Below are 23256 nucleotides of genomic sequence, written 5' to 3' on the forward strand. Positions count from 1 at the left end.
AAAAACAAAAAAGCAGCATGCAGAGAAAATTCAACACAGAGCACTGCTATCCAGCTTTGATGAGAAAAGTGTAGATATCTCCTTTGCCAGGTTCGAAGTGGGTCTGTTGGGTGGTATACTTCCCTCAGTTATTCTTCAGTAGATCACAGGCACTTTGAAAAAATCATGGAATCCCTACAGTGTGGGTGCAGGCTATTTGGCTCATTGAATCCACACTGGCCCTCTGAACAGCAACCCACTCAGACCCACTACATCCCTGTAACCCTATGTTTCCCATGGCTAATCCACCTATCCTGGATGCTATGAGGCAATTTAGCGTGGCCAAGACACCTAATCTACACAGTTTTATACTGTAGGAGGCATCTGGAGGAAAACTCATGCAGACATGGGAAGGATGTGCAAACTTCACATGGACAGTTATCTGAGGGTGGAATTGAAACTGGGTCCCTAGTGCTGCGAGACAGCAGTACTAACCACTGAGTCATCTTACTGCCCCTGCAGTAACTTTTCTCAGTGCCTGTGATACACTTAAGAATAACTGAAGGAAGTATACAATCCCAACAGACCCACTTCGAAATTGTAAGAACTGCAGATGCTGGAGTCAGAGATAACACAGTGTGGAGCTGGAGGAACACAGCAGGCCAGGCAGCATCAGAGGAGCAGGAAAGCTGACATTTTGGGTCGGAACCCCACTTCGAACCTGGCAAAGGAGATATCTACACTTTTCTTCCTGCAGCAGATGAAAATGCATCTTAAAATGCTTGGCAACAGAATCAAACACGCAATATGAATGTGCAGAATACACTAATACTGCACTTGTCACTAGGCCAATATGTGAAGAAGTCCTTGTGAATTATTTTTCACGTTTTATGTATCTCCACTGCATACCAAATACAGACTTGTGTAAAAACATACTTTGATGCAGATTTTTTTTTTCAACGTTACCATTAGTATTCAGGGGCAAAGTTATTTCCTAAGCTAGGTCTGTTAGTAGAAACACATCTATTCCAGTTTAGATTAAAAAATAAACTTTAAGCTTCTTACAATAGTCTGTAAAAACTTGTAAAATAAACATCAATATTTACATTATAGACATGCACCAATTACCATAGTTTAAATAATATATCTTAATTTTTAAAAAGGCTAGTATCTCTCCTTTCCAGGCTCTCATCACTACTTTTGTCAGCTTTCGGTTATATCTTTGATGGTCATGATACAGGAGGACTCCTGGCAGCACCTGAATCTGAAGTAGGCTGCACGTGAATACACTTTCCATTTTCAGTGAGTATGATTAAGTGAAAAAGAAATATTCACAATGTTGATCTTGGTTTCTTAGACAAAAAGAAAACATTTTTAAAAGTAAGGAAAGAATTTGTAAAGTAGCTACATATGCTATGCTCATTGTACTGATTTGCTTGAATACAAGTGTAAAAATGAGCAGGTTAATAGGAAATTCAAGCAAAATATTTTCCCCCAATCGTCAACACACATAGAATCCCTATAGTGTGGAAGCAGGCCATTCAGCTCATCGAGTCCACACCGAACCTCTGTAAAGCACCACACCCAGAACTGCCATCCTATTCTATTCCATAACCCTGCATTTCTCATGACTAATCCACCTAACCTGCACATCCCTAGACACTATGGGCAATTTAGCATGGCCAATCCACTTAACCTGCACATCTTTGGACTATGGGGGAAAACCACAGCACCCAGAGGAAACCCACGCAGACACGGGGAGAATGTGCAAACTCCACACAACAGTTGCCTGGAGCTGGAATCAAACCCCCGGGTCTGGCCTTGTGGCAGCAGTGCTAACCACTGAGCCACTGTGCTGTCACATGTGCGGTGAAGGACATAATAGATGTCATTTTAAGATAGTGGGATTGAGAAATAATGTGAGAAGGTAACTGGTATAGTTGTGATCAAGTAAAGGCTAGTTTCGTTGTGTTTGCTAGGTCATTCCTAATCTTCTGTGTTTGAGACAATTTCCCAAATGTTGTAGTTTTAGTGATGATAATGAAACTGTCAACATTTACTGTCATTGAAACTGTAAGAATGACAGCAGGTTCCAGCATCTGGACATGCAGAGGTTCAATGCAGAAATCCAGACATTGCTGCAGAGATTCCCTTTTCCATCTCAGGATGCACTATTGAAATCCTGAGGAAGGAAATCTTTAGAAGTTATTTGAATTTACATGAACTTCCAGTTTTAACAAGTTAATCTCACTTTAAAACCCTTCAAATATACTATGCTTTGTTGAATGAGACGTAATTGTGCTTTTTTAACAACATGCAAAATCATACAAACATAGAAGATAGGAGCAGGAGGAGGCCATTCAGCCCTTCAAGCCTGTATCGCCATTCTTCACAATCGTGGTTGATCGTCCAACTCAATAGCCTAATCCTACTTTCTCCCCACAAACCTTGATCCCATTCACCCCAAGTGCTATATCTATTCAATGTTTTGGCATCAATTACTTCCTGCGGTAATGAATTCCACAGGCTCACCACTCTTTGGGTGAAGAAATGTCTCCTCATCTCCGTCCTAGATCATAATTATTTATAAGCAACCTCTCTGATCCTGAAAAACAAATCTCACTTGTAGCATGTAAAATTTCTCCATTATGGTAAAAGTTCCGCAAGTTTTAACGGTAACTAAAGATAATTTTTGTTTTAAAGTTTATTTACAGTATTTCAGTTTCTAGCTTAATCCCATGTGTATGTATCAATTTTTATTTCATTCTCTGTAAAATGGTTAAGAAGTATTGAAAACTCAGTGCATTTTACTTCCTGTTTTGCTGTCTGTGAGAAAAGTTTAGTATTATAGGCCACTTAGCCTGCTTGATGATACTCACTATTACTAAACGCAAAAGATCTTCTAGAGTTGATGCCAGAATCAAAAAAAATGAATGCCTGGAAATGTGAAATCCACATCACAGAAATCACTAGGTCCTTGTGGGCAGATTTCCTTAAGGTCAAAGGTAAAAGCAGACACTTCCCAACTCACCACAAAATTTGGGCTTGATGTCCCTGTTCTGGGAACAGAACTAGCCATTCACACACCACAGCATGAGAACAGGATTTAGATTAAGCAAGATTTATAGGCAGGTTTGATTTTTAAGATTTGCATTTTCTTTTGCTAAAAGTTATATTACCTTGTTCTACATTTTGTTAACTATTGATTATTTTTGAAAGACTTGTGAGAGTCTGTCAATACGCAGTCATTTCACCCTCGGGACGTTGTGATCACTAGCCAGGAATTTGTAGCTTCAGCGAACATTACTCATTGTGCCTGTATTTCAATAACAGCACGCTATGCAGATGACTGAGTGGCAGAACAGCAGAAGGAACACAGGGACAAACCCAGATAAAGGTTAATGCTGTCCTGGGGGTATGTTGGTTCAAAACTTGAGCACAGGTTAAACAACAACCTCCATCAATCTGACTACAAGGTGAAGGCTCCTTTGAACAATGATGGGCAGAGGAAGTTGCAGTCCCTTTCCCACCCTGTATCATAGGAGGTTTTGTTTGCACTCCTTATAGAATTGGCCCAAGGATAACAAGTAGTTTCACCTGTTCCCCAGCACTGCACCCACAATTTCAAAGAGAACATGTTTAATCAGTCAAAATACCTTTGTGGGTCATTATTTATTTACTGGTCACTCTTTAACTGAAATGAAATGAAGGAGAGCATTCTAAAACCATCTTGTGTGGCTTCTATCAATTTGGCCAACTGTAACAGTCAATGTGAAATCTCAGCACACACTTTGGACTGTTCTAACAGTTGGATAGATCTGAATTTCCTGAATGAAGAGACCTGTGTAAAAATCTTCTGAAATAAGGTTCTTTAAATTCCAAATGCTTGTATTTTCAATAATGGGGTCAATGAAACTTAGCTCTAACCTTTCACATGTCTCTTTCCTGGGTTTATATAAGTTTGTCTCATCATTACAAGAGACGACAAGGCAGGAGTCATGATTGTATTTTCTCGTCCTCTTCTTCGCTGTCTTTGCCACATTGTCTTAATTTCTTATTGTTAGTGTTTGCAAGTGTAAATCTCTTCTCTTTGAGAACATTGCTGGCACTCCACATAGCAGCACCACTGCACCTGACAGTGGCAGGGTCTATGCACCAGGAGACTCTGGGTGTTATAACCCTGGCCACAGCACATACTTTCACAGTTTGTCTCCTTCGAGCAGACCCTGCCCGCAGTCCCTGGAGAGTATTTACTCGGTCGACAGAAACTCGGGGACTCCTCGATGTAAACGAGATCTGTAGTCCTTGGGATGTGGTTCTTTATGGTGTAACTGTGCTTTTTGGGGCTGATGAGCTCAGTTTCTCCTGTGGCATCATTAGTGATGCTGTGAACTCTAACTGCAGTTTCATATTTGAGCTTGAGAAGCTTTCCTGTTTCATGGAAGGATGCGAGTTGCTTCCAGCATGTTCTAACTGCACAGGACCCAGAGACACCATGGCATTTACATGTGGTCTTCAAACCACTTTTCACAGCCTGAAAGATGGAAAAATGCAATGAGTAGACAAATATATAACACTAATGTACATACCAGCCAAGAGAACCCTATTCTGTTCTGTTCTCTGTGCTTATTTGTGTGAAGATCTTCAGAGCATGTAACTTTCTCCACGCAGCTTTAGAATTAAAGAATCAATAGCATCATGGTTATGTTATTGAACTCATAATCCAGAAACTTCAATGAATGATCAGGAGGTTAAGTCCCATAACAGTAGCCGAGATCTCTAATCATATTTATGTTTATATCACCTGACGAAGGGACTATGCTCCGAAAGCTTGTGATTTCAAATAAACCTGTTGGACTATAACCTGGTGTCATGTGACTTCTGACTTTGTCCACCCCAGTCCACACTGGCATCTCCACATCTAATTGTATTAATATATAAATGCAGAAGAAAAGGTTAGTACCTGTAATAGAGACCATTCAACCACTGTTGCTTTAAAACAAAACCGTCTGGTTCACAAATGGCCCTTAGGTACAGAAAATATATTGTCCTTGCCCAGTCTGACCTTTATGTGTCTCCAAACCCATAGCAATGTGGTTCACTGTTAGCTGTCCTCTGTACTAGCTTAACAAGCAGTTCAGTAAGAGTTGGGCAACAGTACTGGCCTCTCAAACAGTGCCCTTCCTGTGAATGAAGTGAAAAATATTCTACTGACACTGCATTGGAGTAAATGAATCACGATTCTTCTGAAAATAGCCACACTGCATTCTGACTGATTAACTATATAAAATCAAAAACTGTAGCCACCTTTGCAAATGGAAACTTATTTCCACATTTCACATGCTGCCATGTGAATTCAAACAGAGTCGGCTTGAATTCTGTCAGATTCGTAGCATGGAATATCATTGAATTTTCTTTGGGAGCAAATTCCCGTCTTTGGAATTGCTAATTGAAATTTTTCTCCTCCCTCAGATTAAATTAGGTGAGCGCACGGCAGTACAGACTGTACACACGCTGTTTGAAGGAGTAAGCTCACTTGGTCACACGCTTTTCCTTAATTCCATTCTCTGTTCATTTGAGAATGCAATACAACATCATGACAACACGACAATTAGTCTTCTTGTAAAACAGCAACTCAGAAATGTATACATCATGGAGGTCATGTTTTAGTAATGATGTTGAAGACGTGATAGCAAATTGGCAGCCGGTTTTACAATTCTCCCTATTAATGGAGATAAACATCATCGAAGGTGGGCTGTTGCTTCACAATTGTTCATTCCACATCATTGCGTGAATTTGAAATGATCTTCTTGACCTTTATACTGTCTTTCCAGATCATGCAGATCATTAATCAGTTAGACAAATAATCTCGGGTTTAATTTTGTTTGAATTTTAATAAAACATTGATTGGAACATTTCCATTTAATTAGATCTTGCTTTCAAGATGAAAATCAGGGAGTGTCTCTCATCTAAGTGATTATTTGTCCTTTCAATCTATTTCCCATGATTAAGTGCAAATATAGGTTGATCAACGAAACTAAGCACGTTGGTATAACCTGAGCACACAATGGACAGGTTGAGCTGAAAGAAAGCAAGTGTGACCTCCTTTTATTTTCGAGGCAACTTTCCCTTTTTAACGTGGTTAATTACAACACCAAACGTTGATTCTGCAGAGAATGCAAATTCAATAGGGCTAAACCCTGTAGCTGTTTGCCTCAGTTGATGCAGCCACTTTCTTGTGCTTTAACCTTGGGGCCCTTGTTTGAAACAAGCCACATGGAGAGCTGAAATTACTCTCACTCCTGTCTGTAACAATCATCAACCAAATTAATCCAGGGTACTGCCAACCCAGTTCAAGCCAAAATACTGCAAAATTACTCATAATTTGAACTAACATATTAAATTTGGAATCAGATTAATACATGTCCTCTCATAATCATTGTTAAAAATATACAGTGAAGTAGTAGAATCTTTTTGTATATGGTGTACACTTACAGCAGTGTACATAATGATCTACCCTACACATACTGTGCTTTACCTGATCCCAAAGATCATGGTGCTGACAGTAGGAGTCAAAAATCTTCCATTTCAACATTAATATACTTCAGTCTGTTAAGCACAAAATGAATACCTACGAATAATTTAATAATGCAACTTTAAAAATGCCGCACATCTGGAAATTAAGCTCTTTGAATGTTTACATGTATGTATCTCATACCTTTCTGCATTACTTGGACAGAGAGTGTTTGTAACTCTTTAAATGGAAGGCAACAAGGTGATACAGTCCAGATTGCAAGTTGTAATTTACATGAGATTCCAGAAGTTTTACTCTTAGTTTTGGCTTAACCCACTTTGAACAGGTATAGCTTTGATAAGTCAGTATGCAAAGCTTATCCCAGTCAATGGTGGATTAGAAGACCTTCAAATCCCTAAGTGACCATCTCTAGTTTCCTAAAAGCATTGCAATGCTTTACTCTCTTTGCATAAACATGCTTTGTCCTGACTAATTCCTTATTTGCAGTTCTTTGCAATCATTCAGTAAATAGTCTTCAGGCAATGTTCCTTATCTGACTGACAGGTAACCTGCTAACCTCTGCTCTCAGCCTCCTACTATATTAGTACTTGGGTACCTGGTAGCTGCAATTAAAGTACAAAGAGCTTAAACTAGAAGATACTATTAGCATACAAACATTTAAAATTTTCAAATATAAAAGTTCTATGGCTGGAAATTTAATAATCACATTAATTTGAAGGACTAACATAGCACACTATTACTTTGTCTAGTAAGAGATTTGCTAGCTAGTATTGATAACCTTCAACTGTTAGAACAACTGGGTGTTTGTCATTTTATTTTGTAAAACAAGACTGGTTGTAAATTGTAGAGGCTTAGATTGACTGTGATGTTATAGTGACTGATGAAACAATAGCTTTCTTGGAATGTTGTGCTTGTCAATCACAAATAATTCAACCTGCAAGAAATATCAAGCCAGGACCCTAGGAATTCAGCGTGATTTACTGACATTTTGTTTTCAATACTTTTGCTTTTTAATATGGTGTGTCAAGTAAAGTTAAGACCCATAGCATTAAGGAGGCTTGTGCATGCTCACACTTGTAATTCCCCTCCAAATGAATTCCTCATCTCAGCTTGGAGGGAAAAGCAAGCTGAGCCCAGGAATTTTGAGTGCATAGACAGCTTTAAAGAAGGGCAGGAACATAATTTCCCAAAGCATTGTCTCTCATACAGCAGCAATTCCTCAGGTTCAAAAAGTTGATCAGATATTTTGTTTGTAAGCTATACTTTGTTTCATCCTTAAAGTGTAGCCTGTCTCAAGATAGAAATGATACGCATTTCGGATCCCAGGAACACTGATCAGGAATTCAATCACAGAGGTCAGCAGGATCACAACATTGTTCCATTCATTCATTTCAACAGAACAACATAAATGGCCATCTCCTCAATGCAATCCATACACTTTCAAAGCTGTACACCAGTAAATTTGTAAAATCTGTCTTTAACAAGCACAGTTAAATCAGCCTGTTTCATTGACACCCCCATCCACCACCTTCAACATGCACCACCACTGACACACAGTGACAACAGTATGCATCATCCACAAGAGGCACTGCAGCAATTCACCATAACTCCTTCAATAGCACCTTCCAAACTCGCAAACACTTCCATCTAGAAGGACAAGAGTACAGACACACAGGAACATCCCCCAACACCTCTAAGTTCCCCTTCAAGCCACACATCTTCCTGACTTGGAAATATATTGCTACTTCTTCAGTATCGCAAAGTCAAGATCCTGGAACTCATTTTCTAACAGTACTGTAGGTGTACCTAAACCACATGGATTGTAGTGGCTCAAGAAAGCAGCTTTCTCAAGGGCAATTAAATAGGGACAATAAATCATGGTCTAGCCATGGACGTTGTCCTGTGAAAGAATAAATTTTGAAAACAGAGGGAGGGAGGTGAAGAAGTCCTGTGCCTCAAATCAGTGCTTAGGGTGATGGGTTTCACACTATCACAAATACCAGAAATTAAAATTGTGTTTTGAATGTAATTAAGAATGGAAAATTAGGAAAAGAGCAAGTTCAGAAGAGGGGAGTTGACAGTCTTTACATTGACAGCAATAAATAGAGCAAATTGGTCAGAAATTTTGTAGCAGTGGAGTATTTAATTCAATCAAAAGACATTGATTGGCAATTAAGGATGGGTAATAAATGCTGGCCTTATCAGTAATGCCCACCTCCCGTGTGCGAATAAAGAAAGAAAAATTGTAGCGAAGGAGGAAAATGATAAGGCATTAAGGTAGACCAGAGGGATAAAAAAGTCATTTCCTGTGTTGTACATTCCTATGTCCTGTTACATAGTCTCTTGAAGGATCACATGACAAATGTAAGTGCATAAGTAATGCCATTGTAAATTGGCCCACATTGGAGTGAGGCAAGTGGTACAAAAATAGTGAGATCACACAAGGAGGCAGAATAACAGCAGATGCACAGCAAGTTTTATACTTTTTGCAGATGCTCCACAACTAATGTCCACTAAAATGTAAAGTATACATTTTACCATTCACATTTTAATAACTTATTAAACTTAACATTGGACCCAACTTTCCAGAAAGGAGGTAAGATTCTGGGAATATATATGATTATAAAGACTGGCAATTTTTCCTGACCAGAAAGTAATGCACTTCTAACATCATAGCTAATAAGGGGACAGCAGTCTCAAACAGACTCCCACAGACAGGAGGAATGCCTCACCTTGATGCCCACATTGGTATTGTGCATATCAACCCTGGCCCTCAGGTCCTTGCTGGCTTTCCTCTGTCCCAGGAAGTGCTTGATAAATTTAATGCTGTACTTGAGATTGTCCCCACAGCCACCCCACTGCCATGCTTCTCGGTTCTCCAGGTCCGGGGACTCATCACAGGTACAGCGCTCCATGCGGCCTGAGCTACAAGCCTTGGCCAAGGAATGTGTAAGTCCAGCTGAAGAGATAGCGAACAGGAAGGCTGTCTCCTTAAAACCTGAAAGTGAAGGAACAAAATGATTCACACAAATAACAAGTAACATTCACCCCACACAAATGCTAGGAAATTACCATCTCCAATAAGAGACAATCTAACCACTTCCCTTTGACATTCAATGGTGTTATCATCACTCAATCTCCCACTACCAACATCCTTGGCTTTACCATTGATGAAACTGACTGGAATCACCACATAAACAGAGTGGCTATAAGAGCAGGTCAGAGACTAGGAATACTGCAGCAAGTACCTCATCTCCTGACTCCCCAAAGCCTGTCCATCATCTACAAGGCACAAGTCAGGAGTGGGATGGAATACTCCCCACTTGTTTGGATGGCTACAGTTTCAACAACACTCAAGAAGCTTGACACCATCCATGACAAAGCAATCCACTTGATTGGCACCACATCCACAAGCATGCATTTCCTCCACTATTGACACTCGGTAGCAGCATCTACAAGATGCACTGCAGAAATTCACCAAACTTCCTCAGACCTTCCAAACCCATGATCACTTCCATCTAGAAGAACAAGGGCAGCAGATACCTGGGAATATCAGCACCAGCAAGTTCCCCTCCAAGCCACTCACCATCCTGACTTGGAAATATGTCGCTATTCCTTCACTGTCGCTGGGTCAAAATCCTGGAATTCCCTCCCTAATGGCATTATGGGTCAACCCACAGCAGGTGGACTGCAGTGATTTGAGAAGGCAGCTCACCACCACCTTCTCAAGGGCAACTAGGGATGGGCAAGAAATGTCCAGCCAGACAGCGGTGCCCACTTCCAACGAGAGAACTAAAAAAAGTGACAGCAGAGCTGGTTACACATGAATGGAGTCCTATTTCAGTTCATTGGATGACTGATGAAACAAGAATTGCAATCATCCTATTTGTCAAAAATTCCACATCATTTAATGACAATAGTTACTGTGTGGTTCAGTAAAACAGCTGGTCAAAGGAATTTCAAAGCATTTTTTGAAGACCCCATCAGCCCCCTGTGCTTACATGCACTGACTCCTGATCTAGCCCTGCCTCAACTTAAAAATTCTCATCCTGTGTTCCAATCCCTCCATCATTCCCTGGAGATATAATCTTCTCCAGGCCTTCAATACTCTGAGGAATCTGTGTTTCTCCAGTTCTGCATTGTTTATCCCTAACTGCCTTTGTGTCATCATTGGCAATCTTGCCTCCAACCATCGAGTCCCTAAGCTTGGAAATTCCCTTCCTAAAGCTCTCTGCCTCAATCTCTCTGCTCACTCTGAAGATGTCTAATCACTTCGAAAAAGTTTTATAGTTACCTATCCCCATACATGGCTCAGTGTCAGGTTTTGGTTAAAATACTCCTGTGTGATCCCTTGGGACATTTTACTATTTTAAAAGCATGACATTTGAGTTGTTGTTATTGAGTTCCAAAGCAGCTCTCAGAAGCTCCATTCCATACTCACATCAATAATAGGTTGAGGATAGTTTACCATTCAAAATTTTAAAGTGAGGCTTTGTGGTATAATTGAAACAAACCTTTATTGCCACGCTGCTCTTGGTAAATAGATATAAAGTTAAAAAAAAACTAGTGTTTGGATAGAGACAGTCAGCGACAGTAGTTACACTAAGATTTGGAAGATATTGGGAAAAGTTAAAAGGATGACGACTATTTGGTTTAATCTGAGAAGAATATTTGCATACATTCAAAATTCAGTTAACAGAGATTGCACTGCTAAGTATACAGTAAAGAGACCATCTATCATCTGGGCACAGAAACATAGAAGTTCCCCATTTCAAAATCGACCTTCCTTCATTGCTAACAAAGTTTTATCTCAAAACCTTTCCTAAAAGACTGTTCCACCTACAATAAACTTAACAGAAAGAAACACTACCTAAAATTAATCACAAGCTTACCTTTTACAACTTTGTACCTATGCACCTTTGTTCCATAGTCATAATTTAATTACACATAAGGCTTCAATTAATCAATTGCTATTCCAATGTCACTATTCACTTTCAGTGTTTTCCTTTAGGACATTAAAAATCAACCACATAATCTAAGATCAGAATCAAACGTAGGCTAAATCAAATTGGTGGCAGGTCCTCTTCCCTGTAAGACAATAATGACCAAATTGGATTTTTCTACTAACCAACAGCTTTTGTTGTCATTTCTGATGCAAATTATCAAATACATCAAATTCAGTTTCATAGTTTGCCTTGGTGGTATTTGAATTATTGTTTTTTTTTGCCTACTGTCATTAATATGTTAAAAAAAACTAATGTTTTTACTTTCAAGTAATAAACTATTAAATAACACTTAATAAACTCATAACATTTCAAAACTTAAAAGTGCAAGTTCATAGAAAACATATGCAATCACAGCTCATTTAATGTCAGTCTTATCCTTGAGGTGTAACATCCTAAAATAAAGATAACACTTGCATCCTTTGTTTTTTCCAATGCTTTTCGTCTATTTTTGACAAAAGGTCAACAACGTGAAAGATTATCCCGAAGATGCTGCCTTAGTTGTCCATGTGCATATTTTGTTTTTTTGGTATGTTAGGATATTTCATTCTGCAGATGATTCAGTAGCCAAATGATATTGATACCCAGCCCTCAAAACAGACTAAGGTTTCCATTAATACAAGAAGATGCTCAGATGCAACAATCCTACAAAAGCTGCTGAATACTTAAAACGGCATTGAATTTATACCATTGAAAATGCCTTTCACTCCAGCATTTCTGTGCAGATGTTTGTATTCTACATGAATCTCTTCCCACCTTAGTTGATCTCATCGTATCTCCATACCTATCTCTTCCTTTCTCCTTATTTACTTATCTAGCTTTGAGTTATAAATTTATGTTCCTCCAACTCTGCCTCTCATTAGGGTGGCATGTAACTTACAGTAGATCATCTCTTGTCCGAAGCATCTGGGAAGAATTTCTTTCTTCTCCTCAGGCAGCAAAGGTGTCCAGATGGCGATGCTGGGTTGTGACATCTCAGATTCCGAGGTAGATGGAGAAGGAGAACCCACGGGTTCATGAACAATTGGACAGGCTGTTGGAAGAGCCGGGCATGCTTTGCTCCCACACAGTTTGCGAGATTGCAGCTTTCATAGGTCCACATGCTTGTTCAGGACTGTCACACCTACCTGAACTTTGCGCGTCACTGGACCTGACCTCGCACTGACCATGTCTCTCACCCATGCAGGACGACTCCTGTGGTTCCTACATCAAAATTCATTCCCTAAAATAAACTGTGTCTCTTGCTTAGCAGAGTCTGGAGTGCAGCATTGGCGTTCCTGATACCATTTCACCTAGGTCCGGGAAGATTAGATCTAACCTGGTACGGAGTCTTCTCCTCATTAGCAGCTCCAATAATCAAATAGGAACCAGGACAGTTTGGTATCTTGTGAAGCTGTAGGCTGTTTCTTTAAGGCTGCCTGCAAAGTTTGGACTGCTCTTTCTGCCAGACCATTGGATGATGGATGGTATGAAACTGCCCTTAAATGTTGGATACCATTCAGCTTTAGGCAATACTCAAATTCCCTGCTGGTAGATGATGGCCCATTATATGAGATCAACACTTCCAGGAGTCCATGTACTGCAAAAGATGTGCGCAGTTTTTCTATCGTTGTCCTCTATGCATGTCCAACCACTTTAAACAGGCTTCCACAATAACTAAAAACAGTGAGCCCATGAAAGGACCTGCACAGTCAACATGTAACAAAGTGAAGGGTTTAACCGGCCATTCCTGCGAATGGTGGGGGAGATACTGGCAATAATATTTGTCCTTGCTGGCACTCTGGGCACTGCCCCACCAATGCAGCTGTGTCTGCATCCAATCCTGGCCACCAGACATAACATTCTCACTAGCGTCTTCATTTTGGAAACCCATAGATGACGCCCATGGGGTTCAACCAGCATATGGCGATGATCTTTGCTCAGAACAATCGCTCTTGCTCCCCATGATCCTGTGCCATCCTCGACTGTGATCAGGTCTCTCTGGGACCAAAAAGATTTCAATTCTGGTTGTGACATCCCTTTGGTTTCCCCCATCAACACCAGCTGTTTCAGTTTGTCCATGACCAGATCTTTCTGCGTCCAAAGTCTGACATTGTCAGCTGTGACTGGAAGTGTGCCCAGAAAATTTAAACCATTACCGACTCCTCCAGTGGCTGTACCCCCAGTGGTGTATCTGCCAGTGGAAGGCAGCTCAATGCATCCACATTCGCTACTTGGCCTCTCAGATGGTATTCCAGTTTGTAATTGTACACACTTAGTATTAGAGCCTATTGCTGAATTCAGTCTGAAGCTATGGGCGACATTGCTTTGTCCTCTTAACTAGATCTAGCAGGCATTTGTAATACATTATTACTAGAAATTTACATCCATAAAGGAATTGGTCGAAATTCGTGATTCCAAATATGATCACTAAACCTTCCTTCTCTACTTGGGTGTATTTCTGCTCTGCATTAACCAAAGCCCTGGATGCATACACTATTGGGTGTTCCTCTCCATTGGGCCACCTATGAGCTAATACGACTCCAATGTTATATGAGGAGGCATCACACGTCAATACCATATCTCACTAGGGATCATAGGATGATAGCTTCCCTGAAAATTATGGTTTGGCTACGCCACCATTTCCAAGGTTGAACCTTTTTTAGGAGTTGATGCCAAGGTTCCAGGATGGAGGCCAGGATATGTATGAACTTTCCATAATAGTTCATCAAGCCCAAGGAAAGATTAAGCTCTGGTACAGACATGGGATCGCCCTCACTCTACCTTCCAATGGGTGTACTTGGTCTTGTCAACTCGGTAGCCTAAGTCAGTCATTTGGGGTGCCCGGAACACACATTTTCCCTTCTAAGGCTAACACCCACCTAGGAGATATGTCTAAGGACTATGTCCAAGTTCTCTAAGTGCTCCTTATTAGTCTTCCCTATTATTAGCACATCATCTAGATAAATGGCAACCCAGGCAGACCTTGTAAAATATTCTCCATCATCCGCTGAAAAATTGCACAGACTGATGATGCCCCAGATGAGTATTGATCGTAGCATACTTCTGGGAATCCTCAACTAACCACGATTGCAAGTACGCACGGCTCATGTCCAGCTTCATGAAGGACAACCTGCCAGCTTTGCATAGAAATCCTCTATGCGAGGAATTGGGTATATATCCAGCTGTGAAAAGAGGTTTACCATTTGTTTAAAATTCCCACAAAAGCAAACCGATCCATCCGGCTTCACAATCAGTACAAATGGTGCTGCCCATTCTGCAAACTGCACTGGTTTGATGATTCCTTTGCTTTCCAGCCTCCTGATTTCTGTGTCTACTTTTGCCCATAAGGCAAATGACACTGGGTGGGCCTTGCAGAATCATGGGATTGCCTCTTTGTCAACATGCAAGGTGGCCTTGCCTCCTTTGATAGTTTCCTAGACCCTCTGAAAATCTTCCGGATATTTAATTAGCACTTCACTCAGGCAGCCATTTTCTAATTGAAAAATGTTGAGCCAATCTAGGTGAATCTTTCTCAACCAATTTCACCTCATCAAACTTGGGCACGAACCTTTTACTACATTCAGTGGAAATTGAATCAGCTGCTTATCACGAGAGACTGGAACCGAAGCTATGCCGTTAATCTATAAAAGTTCCCCAGCATAGATTCTCAGTCTAGCCAAGGTCTTGCGCTAACTTAAGGGTTGGAGTCCAGAGTGGCCACGCTGTTATTATGCTCCATTAGAACTAAGTGACCATTTAACCAGAAGTTTATTTTGATTGATTCTGATTTGAATGTTGCTAAGCAATTTAACTGTTCCAAACCTGATGAAGGTGGACATTCCAGGGTGTGCACTCTCCTGGATACCAGCCTACGAGTTCTCTTATTCAATTTCGGTCTAGTGGGACCCATTTGCTGTCTTGAGTCCACATACTAATAGTAACTACAATGGCTTCTGCCCCTGATCCTGATGAAAATTTTAACCATTTGGCCAAGACTTGCCTTAATTTTGAGGTTTTGCTGTGGGCTGACCTAGACCCCCTCTGTTCAGGATAAGTCCTGACTGAGACTATGCAATTGCCTTCATGCAGGTAGTGTTCCCGAAGCTCAGTTGGACTGGCGATGGTGCCCACTTCCATCAGCATTCCCTGTAACTCATATGCCCCACTTGCAGTATTTTCCAATGATAAAGCCAGTTGTAGTATCTGAAGTCCAGCTGGGCTTCAGCTAGTAGGCACTTTTGCATGGTTACATCATTAATCCCACACACCAAATGGTCTCTCAGCATTTCATTAAGAGTTAAGACAAAGTCACATGTCTCTGCCAGACATTTTATCTCATCAAAAATCCCAATATGGATTCCCCTGGTTCTCAAATTGCTGAGTAAAGCCGATAGTGTCTCAGAATCAGAGGAGGTTTGGGGCATAATATTCCTTAACTAAATATGCCAACTTCTGAAAGATTTTAATATCTGGTGTATCAGGGAAAGTTAGGGTCCTGATAACCAATAAAGCTGTAAACATGCTGCCCTCATGTTGGGCTTGTGTTATCTTTTATATAACTGTAAATAACCAATAAAGGGTCCACAGGCTGTCAGGAATTACTTGTAACTTTTCACCTGCCCCAATGTCATTTGCCTGGAAACAATAACACATTCTTTCCACATACTGGGCCCAATTTGTGATAGCAGGACTGATTGAGTCAAGCTTCCCAAATAACAGCATGATGTCAGAAATGCTTACCCCAACTTAAAGATAACTGCTATGAGCAAATTTCTTCAGGAGCATGCTTTTCTCTCGTCGCCACTGAAATAACTCCACACAGGCCAGTTCCTGTCACCAAGTCACCCTTTATTTACACATGGAGCGTCCTTGGCACTGATCCAGCTCCCTTAGAGCCAGCTCTCACAGTGAACAGGATATCTGATACTCCCGTTCTTATTTGTCAGCCAGGGCTCCCTGATTGGACCAGATCAACAGCCCCAGTCAAGGAACTCATATGCTGAGGTCTACCTGGCTGTCCTCGTTGCATCACAATGCACCTAGATTTGCATTTATCTAGCACCTTTCATTAGCACTGAATGTCTCAAAGTACTTTACAACCAACAAAATATCTGTGCAATCGAAGTTCAGTCACTGATGGCAGCCAATTTGCATGCAGCATTTGGACAAACAATAATGTGATAATGACCAAATAATCTGTTTTTGTGATGTTAATTAATGTATAATTAATAGCCAAAATAAAACAAAGAAGTGAGGATACAGGAGATCCGAAACAGAAACAGAAATTGTTGGCAAAACTCTGCAGGTCTGGCAGCATCTGTGGAGAGAGAAACAGTTTACATCTCAAGACCCTTCTTCAGGACTGAAAACATCTAATATAGCACAACCATTAGCCAGGATGATTCCCCTGCACTTCTGCAATGGAGTATTTTACGTCCAATTGAATGGATAGGTGGAGTCCCTCAGTTTCATTCAAAAGGTAACATCTCCATCAGCAGAGCATTTCCTCAGTGCTGTCTTGAACTAGTCACCTTGTGTGTTTTTACTTTAACCAAGAGTCTTCTGACTCAAATGCACCAGTGCTGCCAACTGAGCCACAATTAATACTCATTTTTTTTAAAAATATAGAATCCCTACAGTGTGGAAGTAGGCCATTTGACCCATCAAGTTCACACCAACCCTCCAAAGAGCATCCCAACTCGACCCACCCCATCTCTGCAACGTTGCATTTCCCATGGCTAATCTACCTAACCTACATGTCCCTGGACACTATGGGCAACTTAGCATGGCCAATCCATCTAACCTGCACATCTTTGGACCTATGGGAGGAAACCCATGCAGACATGGGGAGAACATGTAAACTTCACACAGGCAGTCACCCAAGGGTGGAATCAAACCTGGGTCTCTGGCACTATGATGCAGCAGTGCTAACCACTGAGCCACCATGCTGCCCTCATGTTGGGCTTGTGTTATCTTTTATATAACTGTAAACCTGGAAGTTACTGTTCAATATCACCTTTTCATATCTTAAAAGGGCACCATATTCATCCAAAATTATTCAACGCATATTTTTCCGATTTGCTTATTGCTGTATCAAATCGTTTTAATGAATCACTTGTACCTGGCATCACCATGAGAAAGAAGGCAAACTGTTCTTTTGTTCAGGAAAGCAAAGTCGCTTTAAGGAGCTTTCACTGTCAGTGTCCAAACAATGGAGTCTGCAGACAAGTAGCAAAGTGCTCCTCCTCCTAACGTGGCAATGTAACAGAGCACTGATCATTTCACTGTAATGAATTGTCTTTGCTGGAGACTTTTTGAGTTTGGGGATCTTGTTTTGCATTCCTGTAAATTCATTGCAGCTCTGAAGGTCTGAATTGCAACCTTCAGTGCAGAGGAGATGGATGATATCAGCCAGGTGTGTGGGAATGGAAGAGTTGACCTCAATGTTCCCAGGCCATGCAGTGAGCAGTAAACCCTGCAGGGCTCCTGAACCTGATCGCTATCCAGTGACCCCTGCCCCTGGTGGGAAGCACACCTGTGGAAGGATTTGCTGGACTGGTGATGCTCACAGGTCCAAATAGCCTGCCGACATTCATCCCCAGGAATTACTATCACAAGTGAAATCCCCACCCCGCCATTGACCAAGGCCAGGCACCCCATCCCAAATCCCAGAATGGGTAAGTTTCCGTAGTCATCCATCTGCCAATGCCAGCAAGTGGTCATTCTTGTTCAAAAGCTACATGCCTTTTTAAGGTGGAACAGAGTGCCCCTGAGGCCAAAAAGGACTGAAGCAATTTTTCTTTTTACTTTAGAGATCTCACAGGAGCCAATCCAAACTGGAAAGCGTAATCCATTCTCTTGAAAGGTCAAAATTCAACTTAGATTCAGTGGAATCACTTATCAGCAACTACGCGCAACTACGCCCACCTACCCCCAAAAGTCCGAGGAACGAAGGGGGCCAGTCCTCTCCACCTCAACAAATTGTGGAGGCTTTCTGACCACAATCGCATCAGAGGAATATTATTCTGACATGCTGGGGCCATCAGGCTGTCAGCTGCAGTAGGGTTGTAACCCTACATGAATCATTGCCTTTCTGAGAAGAGTGGGAAATGATTAATAACAGAGAATTAACTCCAACATAGCAGGTGTACTGTGTACAGATTTACCTCGCTGCTGGAGACGTTCACAAGCTGTTTCAAGCTAACAGTACTGGGGGCGTTACATACCAATTCACCTTTAACATAACCATGACACATCCCGTTGACAATGTCACTGTGGTATTTTAATCCTGCTTTCTTGCTTGTAGTCAAGAACCAGGAACATGGGATCATTTTACTCAAGTTCAGGTAACTATGTGAACCCTTGGAAGCTCATCAAGATAAAAATGATGATTCTCTGTTAGGACAAAGCTGAGGAGAGGTGGAGGGGTTGTCATAGAATCATATGTTGACCTCTATTGATTGGGGGTGAGATCTCACCCAAAAGGAAGGTGTCTGGAGATACCAGCCCTTCCAGGCTACCAACCAACTTCAATCAGGTTCACAACAGTCTTGTTAAAGGTCTCAGAAAAGAATGCTCAACCATCAATTCAGTTATGGTCAATGAATAATTCCAGAGAGAAAGACTGAGAATGCTTTCAGGTGAAAAATGGTACATTTTTATTTTCTTGATGTTAATAAAACAAAAAAGTTCACAAAATGTACTTTGCCACAAATAATTTTCATCCAAAATCATTTGCATTTTGAAATTGCTCCAAATTAGAAACTTGGAACTGAAGAGCACAAGGAATGGGAGCAGAAATAGAGCAAATAGTCATTCATATGTTCTCCACCAATCATATGATCATGAATAATCATGGTCCTCAATCTACTTTTCCACCTGCTATATTGTAATTCCCTGAAAGATTAAATATCTGCCCATCCAAGCCCTAAATGTATTTAACAATGGAGCATCCACAATCCTCTTGGATATATAGTTCCAAAGATTCATAACCCTTTGAGTGAAGTAATTTTTCCTCACCTCAGTCCAAAATGGTTGGCCCTTTATCCTGAAACTGTGGCCCCTTGTTTCAGATTTCCCCAACCATCAGAAACAATCTCTTAATATTTAATGTATTAAGTGCCTTCAGAATGTTGTTTTTTTGAATAAGATCACCTCCCAGTCTTCTGGACTCCAGAGACTACGTGCCCAATAGAGACTATTGACTATAGATCCAATGTATTCAGTTTCTGCACTGGAGGTCACTAATTCTGTTCCTGGGATATACCATTCCTTAATATAGAGACAAAAACTACACAGTTTGCCAGTTAAGGTTGCCGTAAAGCCTTGTACAATTGCAGCAAACCTTCTTTATTCCTGTAGTGTAATGTTCAATAAATACCAATGTGCCAGTTTCCATTTAAATTACTTGCTGTATGCTATCTATGTTCTTTGTATGAGCACAGCCAACTCTCTCTGAACATCAAAATTTACAATTTTCACACTTTTAAAGATATTCTGTTTTCCAATTATGGGTAAAGTGCATAATTTTACACTTCCCAGCATTATATTCCATCTGTTGTCTTGATGGAACTGTCTTTATTTGCAAACAACATGGTTCCAGGCAACCGTTACAAATTCAGAACTCTAATGAATTTGTCAAACATGATTTCTCTTTCACAAAGCCATGTTGATTCTTCCTGACTGTACTATGGGGTTCTAAACAATCTGCACAACTTCCTTAATAATGAATTTTACAGTGTTGTCAATGATAGACTGAGTTTCCTGCTTTCTGTCTCTCTTTTTCCTGAATAGTAACATTACATTTATAGTTTTTCAATCTATTGGGACCCTTTCAGAATCTACGGAATTTTGTAATATTACAACTAATGCACCCCTACAGCCACTTCTTTCAACACACTAGAACAAAGGCCATCTGATCTAGGGGACTGGTTGGGCATTTATTTTCCGTAGTCATGAGGATATCAATGTGAGGTGATTAGGGGTCAGTGCAATTGATTGGAGGAGTTAGTGTAAGTGATTGGGTTTCAATTTTACACTTAACCAGGAATTAGAGTAGATTTTAACCCCTCTTATGTTTCCTTCTTAGTTATTCAGGTAATAAGTCTATGACTCTAATTCAAACTGGTGACATTTTTTGGAGGATTCCAAACGTTAGGTAATTGCCCATCAGAAGTTTCATCTGCCCAGTCAATCACTGCATAACCATTGTGATGGGATCTCCAAGAGGTCCTGACACTCATCTTTCACAGTAAATTTAATCTCCAACTACCCAGAAAGTGGAACATCTGGGCCATTTGCTGTTCTGTGATGTGCTCCTTTGCCCTCAGTTGCGGCAACAGGACCCTGCTGACTTCCTTTAACCTGCCTTCTTTTTGATTGAGCTGTATTAGTTTGGACATAAATGTTGCTATGCAGTAACCAGTTAACTATGGGATAACAGCACTGCCTTTTTCTATGCTAAAGTTATGAATGCTCCTTTTTTGCTGAATATTGCAGTTTAACTCTGTGCCTCGCGCTGTTTCATCATATTTCTGAATTTAATTTGTGCATCAATATTCTCAAGCTTTCTTTATAGATTTCTTGTCCTATTCATATGTCAGCTGTACATGTTACCATTAAATATAATAACAACTTAGACTTAAAATGTGCCTCACACAGCAGCACATCCAATACACAACCACCAATTTAGTTGTCTGCAATGCACCATGGAGATCAAATCACTCAAATTAAGTGATCACAAGAAGTCAAGTCTGAAGTCAAAAGAAATCTTGACCAAACCCTGCCAAATTTCTACTAATTGTCAACACCATATTTTCGTAGCAAGGAAGGAGTAACAAGCAGGTTTAGGATATAAGCAGTTTGGCTAATCATGAGTGTTATTTAGTTAACAGTGACCACGTTGGTTGATTCTTTCATCTGTTGATTTCTATCTTAATAAAGGAGACATTTTAGATACTGGACCAGAATTTGCTGGAGCATGGTATCCCATATAATAGGCTTTTTCCCATTCTCCTCAGCTCAAACTGTTTTTAGTTGGGATGATTCATACATTTATAATGATGAACACTACTAAACTCACTGAACCTTACAAGAAATTATATATCCTAATATGACTTGATTCACATGTTGGCTGATTTGTTTGGTATCTGTACTTTTTTTTTGTTGCTGGTTTCTTTCTGAATTGAACTGGTGATGATTCCCACCATGATGAAATCCTAATGCAACCTACAATTGTGTATAAGCCTGAGTCAACCTCACCAGGAAGATTAAAACTGCAGATGGTGCTGATCCTGCTCTGAGCAATGGTATGTTCACTGTAAAGTGCGGCAGCCAGGCCTAGCTATGTGTCTGAATGGAACAATCTCACACTTGAGGAGTGGCCACACAGTCAAGTCATAACATTCAAGGTTATGTGCCAACTGGGAAAGGACTAGTGTAGCTAGTGATGTATTTTTTGGCAGTACAGATTCAATGGGCCAAACGGCCTCTTCTGTTTAATTCTATAAAGGTACAGGGCAGTCTGCTTCCTGGGGCATTAGACCGGCCTTTTCAAAGGGAATTTGTCGCAGGGAAAATCAAATGCAAAACCACTTTAAATCTCTCCAGGATAGACACTGCTATTAATAATTGTCAGCTGAACACCTTTTTCTCAGGTTCTTTAACATAGACTTTATCAGAATTGCTGGCAAGATAACATGCAGGTAAGGACATTGAGATTACTTTTTAAAGCTGTTACATTAGTGTTGCTGTCTCAATAATCTACTAGATCACTGCAAAGGTGAAGTTGCTCTTTTCAAACTCGGAAACCGTCCGTCATTATGAGGTATGCGGTGTTATTAATTCTAACCCTAATGATGATCCTGTTGCATTAGGAACTGTGGCCGAGACTGAGTCTTGGCACTAAAAATGTTGGAAATGTGAGGAAATATAATGGTGGTGGGGGAAAGAATACGTTTAAGACGCAATGAGTTACTTAAATTAAAAGAGATGGCAATGAATTGCATAATTTAGTAGGATTCTGAAACCAATCGTTCGCTTATTTTTTTTCTGCATTTCTGGTACATTTGGCTGGATGGCTGGTTTGCAATGCAGAGTGATGCAAACAGCAAGGGTTCAATTCTCACCACCGGCTGAGGTTACTATGAAGATCCCTATTCTTCAATCTCTAACCTGAGGCTTAGTGACCCTCACGTTAAATCACCACCAGTCGTCTCTGAGAGACTGGGGCTAAGCTGATTTTATTTTTACCCCTGATGATTTTGTTTTAAACATAAATGCTTTCGTTGCTATTATGTTTGTGTGTGTGTGTTTATTTTCGCTCGAGAATGATATGCTTGTATATTGGTCAAAGACGTGCAGCGTTCCAGCAGTGATTATAAGATGCACTCGGCGCTTTGTGCCGTTTCATAACATGGAATTAAATGTAAACAGTCAGGGTTCAACCAGGGTATCACGCCACCTGGTCCTGCAAAGTATTCCTGTACTACTTTAATGTCAATGTTAGCAGCTCACGGCAGACCGAGCTAAGCTGAAAAAGACTGGCACGAATAGGCTCACGACTAGATAGAAATCAAGTGGAGAATTTTAACCGATGCAAAGAGTGGGGAGCTGCATTGTTAGAAAACGGAATCAAAAGCATCATCTCTCCCACTTGCGTCCGGCGATGGTTTCTGTTGGATTAACTCAGTTAAAACAAACTGGAACAAAATCAGAAGTTGCTGGGAAAGCTCAGCAGGTCTGGCAGCATCCGTGAAG

At 40.6% G+C, this 23256-nt stretch overlaps 1 protein-coding gene across 1 annotated transcript in view; it reads right to left on the bottom strand.

Moving 5' to 3' along the window:
* Positions 1-2449: 2449 nt before the first annotated feature.
* The window catches only part of wnt9b (wingless-type MMTV integration site family, member 9B), a 30676-nt gene continuing 9869 nt past the window's right edge, over positions 2450-23256 (bottom strand). The window contains exons 3-4 of the mRNA XM_020517194.2: positions 9247-9512; positions 2450-4513 (exon numbers count right to left, since the gene is read on the bottom strand). Coding sequence (XP_020372783.2) covers positions 4040-4513; positions 9247-9512 — 740 coding nt within the window. The 3' untranslated portion in view covers positions 2450-4039. The remainder of the gene's footprint in view (positions 4514-9246; positions 9513-23256) is intronic.

The sequence above is a fragment of the Rhincodon typus genome, chromosome 30 (genome assembly GCF_021869965.1).
Source record: "Rhincodon typus isolate 14 chromosome 30, sRhiTyp1.1, whole genome shotgun sequence".
In the NCBI taxonomy this organism is placed as follows: Eukaryota; Metazoa; Chordata; class Chondrichthyes; order Orectolobiformes; family Rhincodontidae; genus Rhincodon; species Rhincodon typus.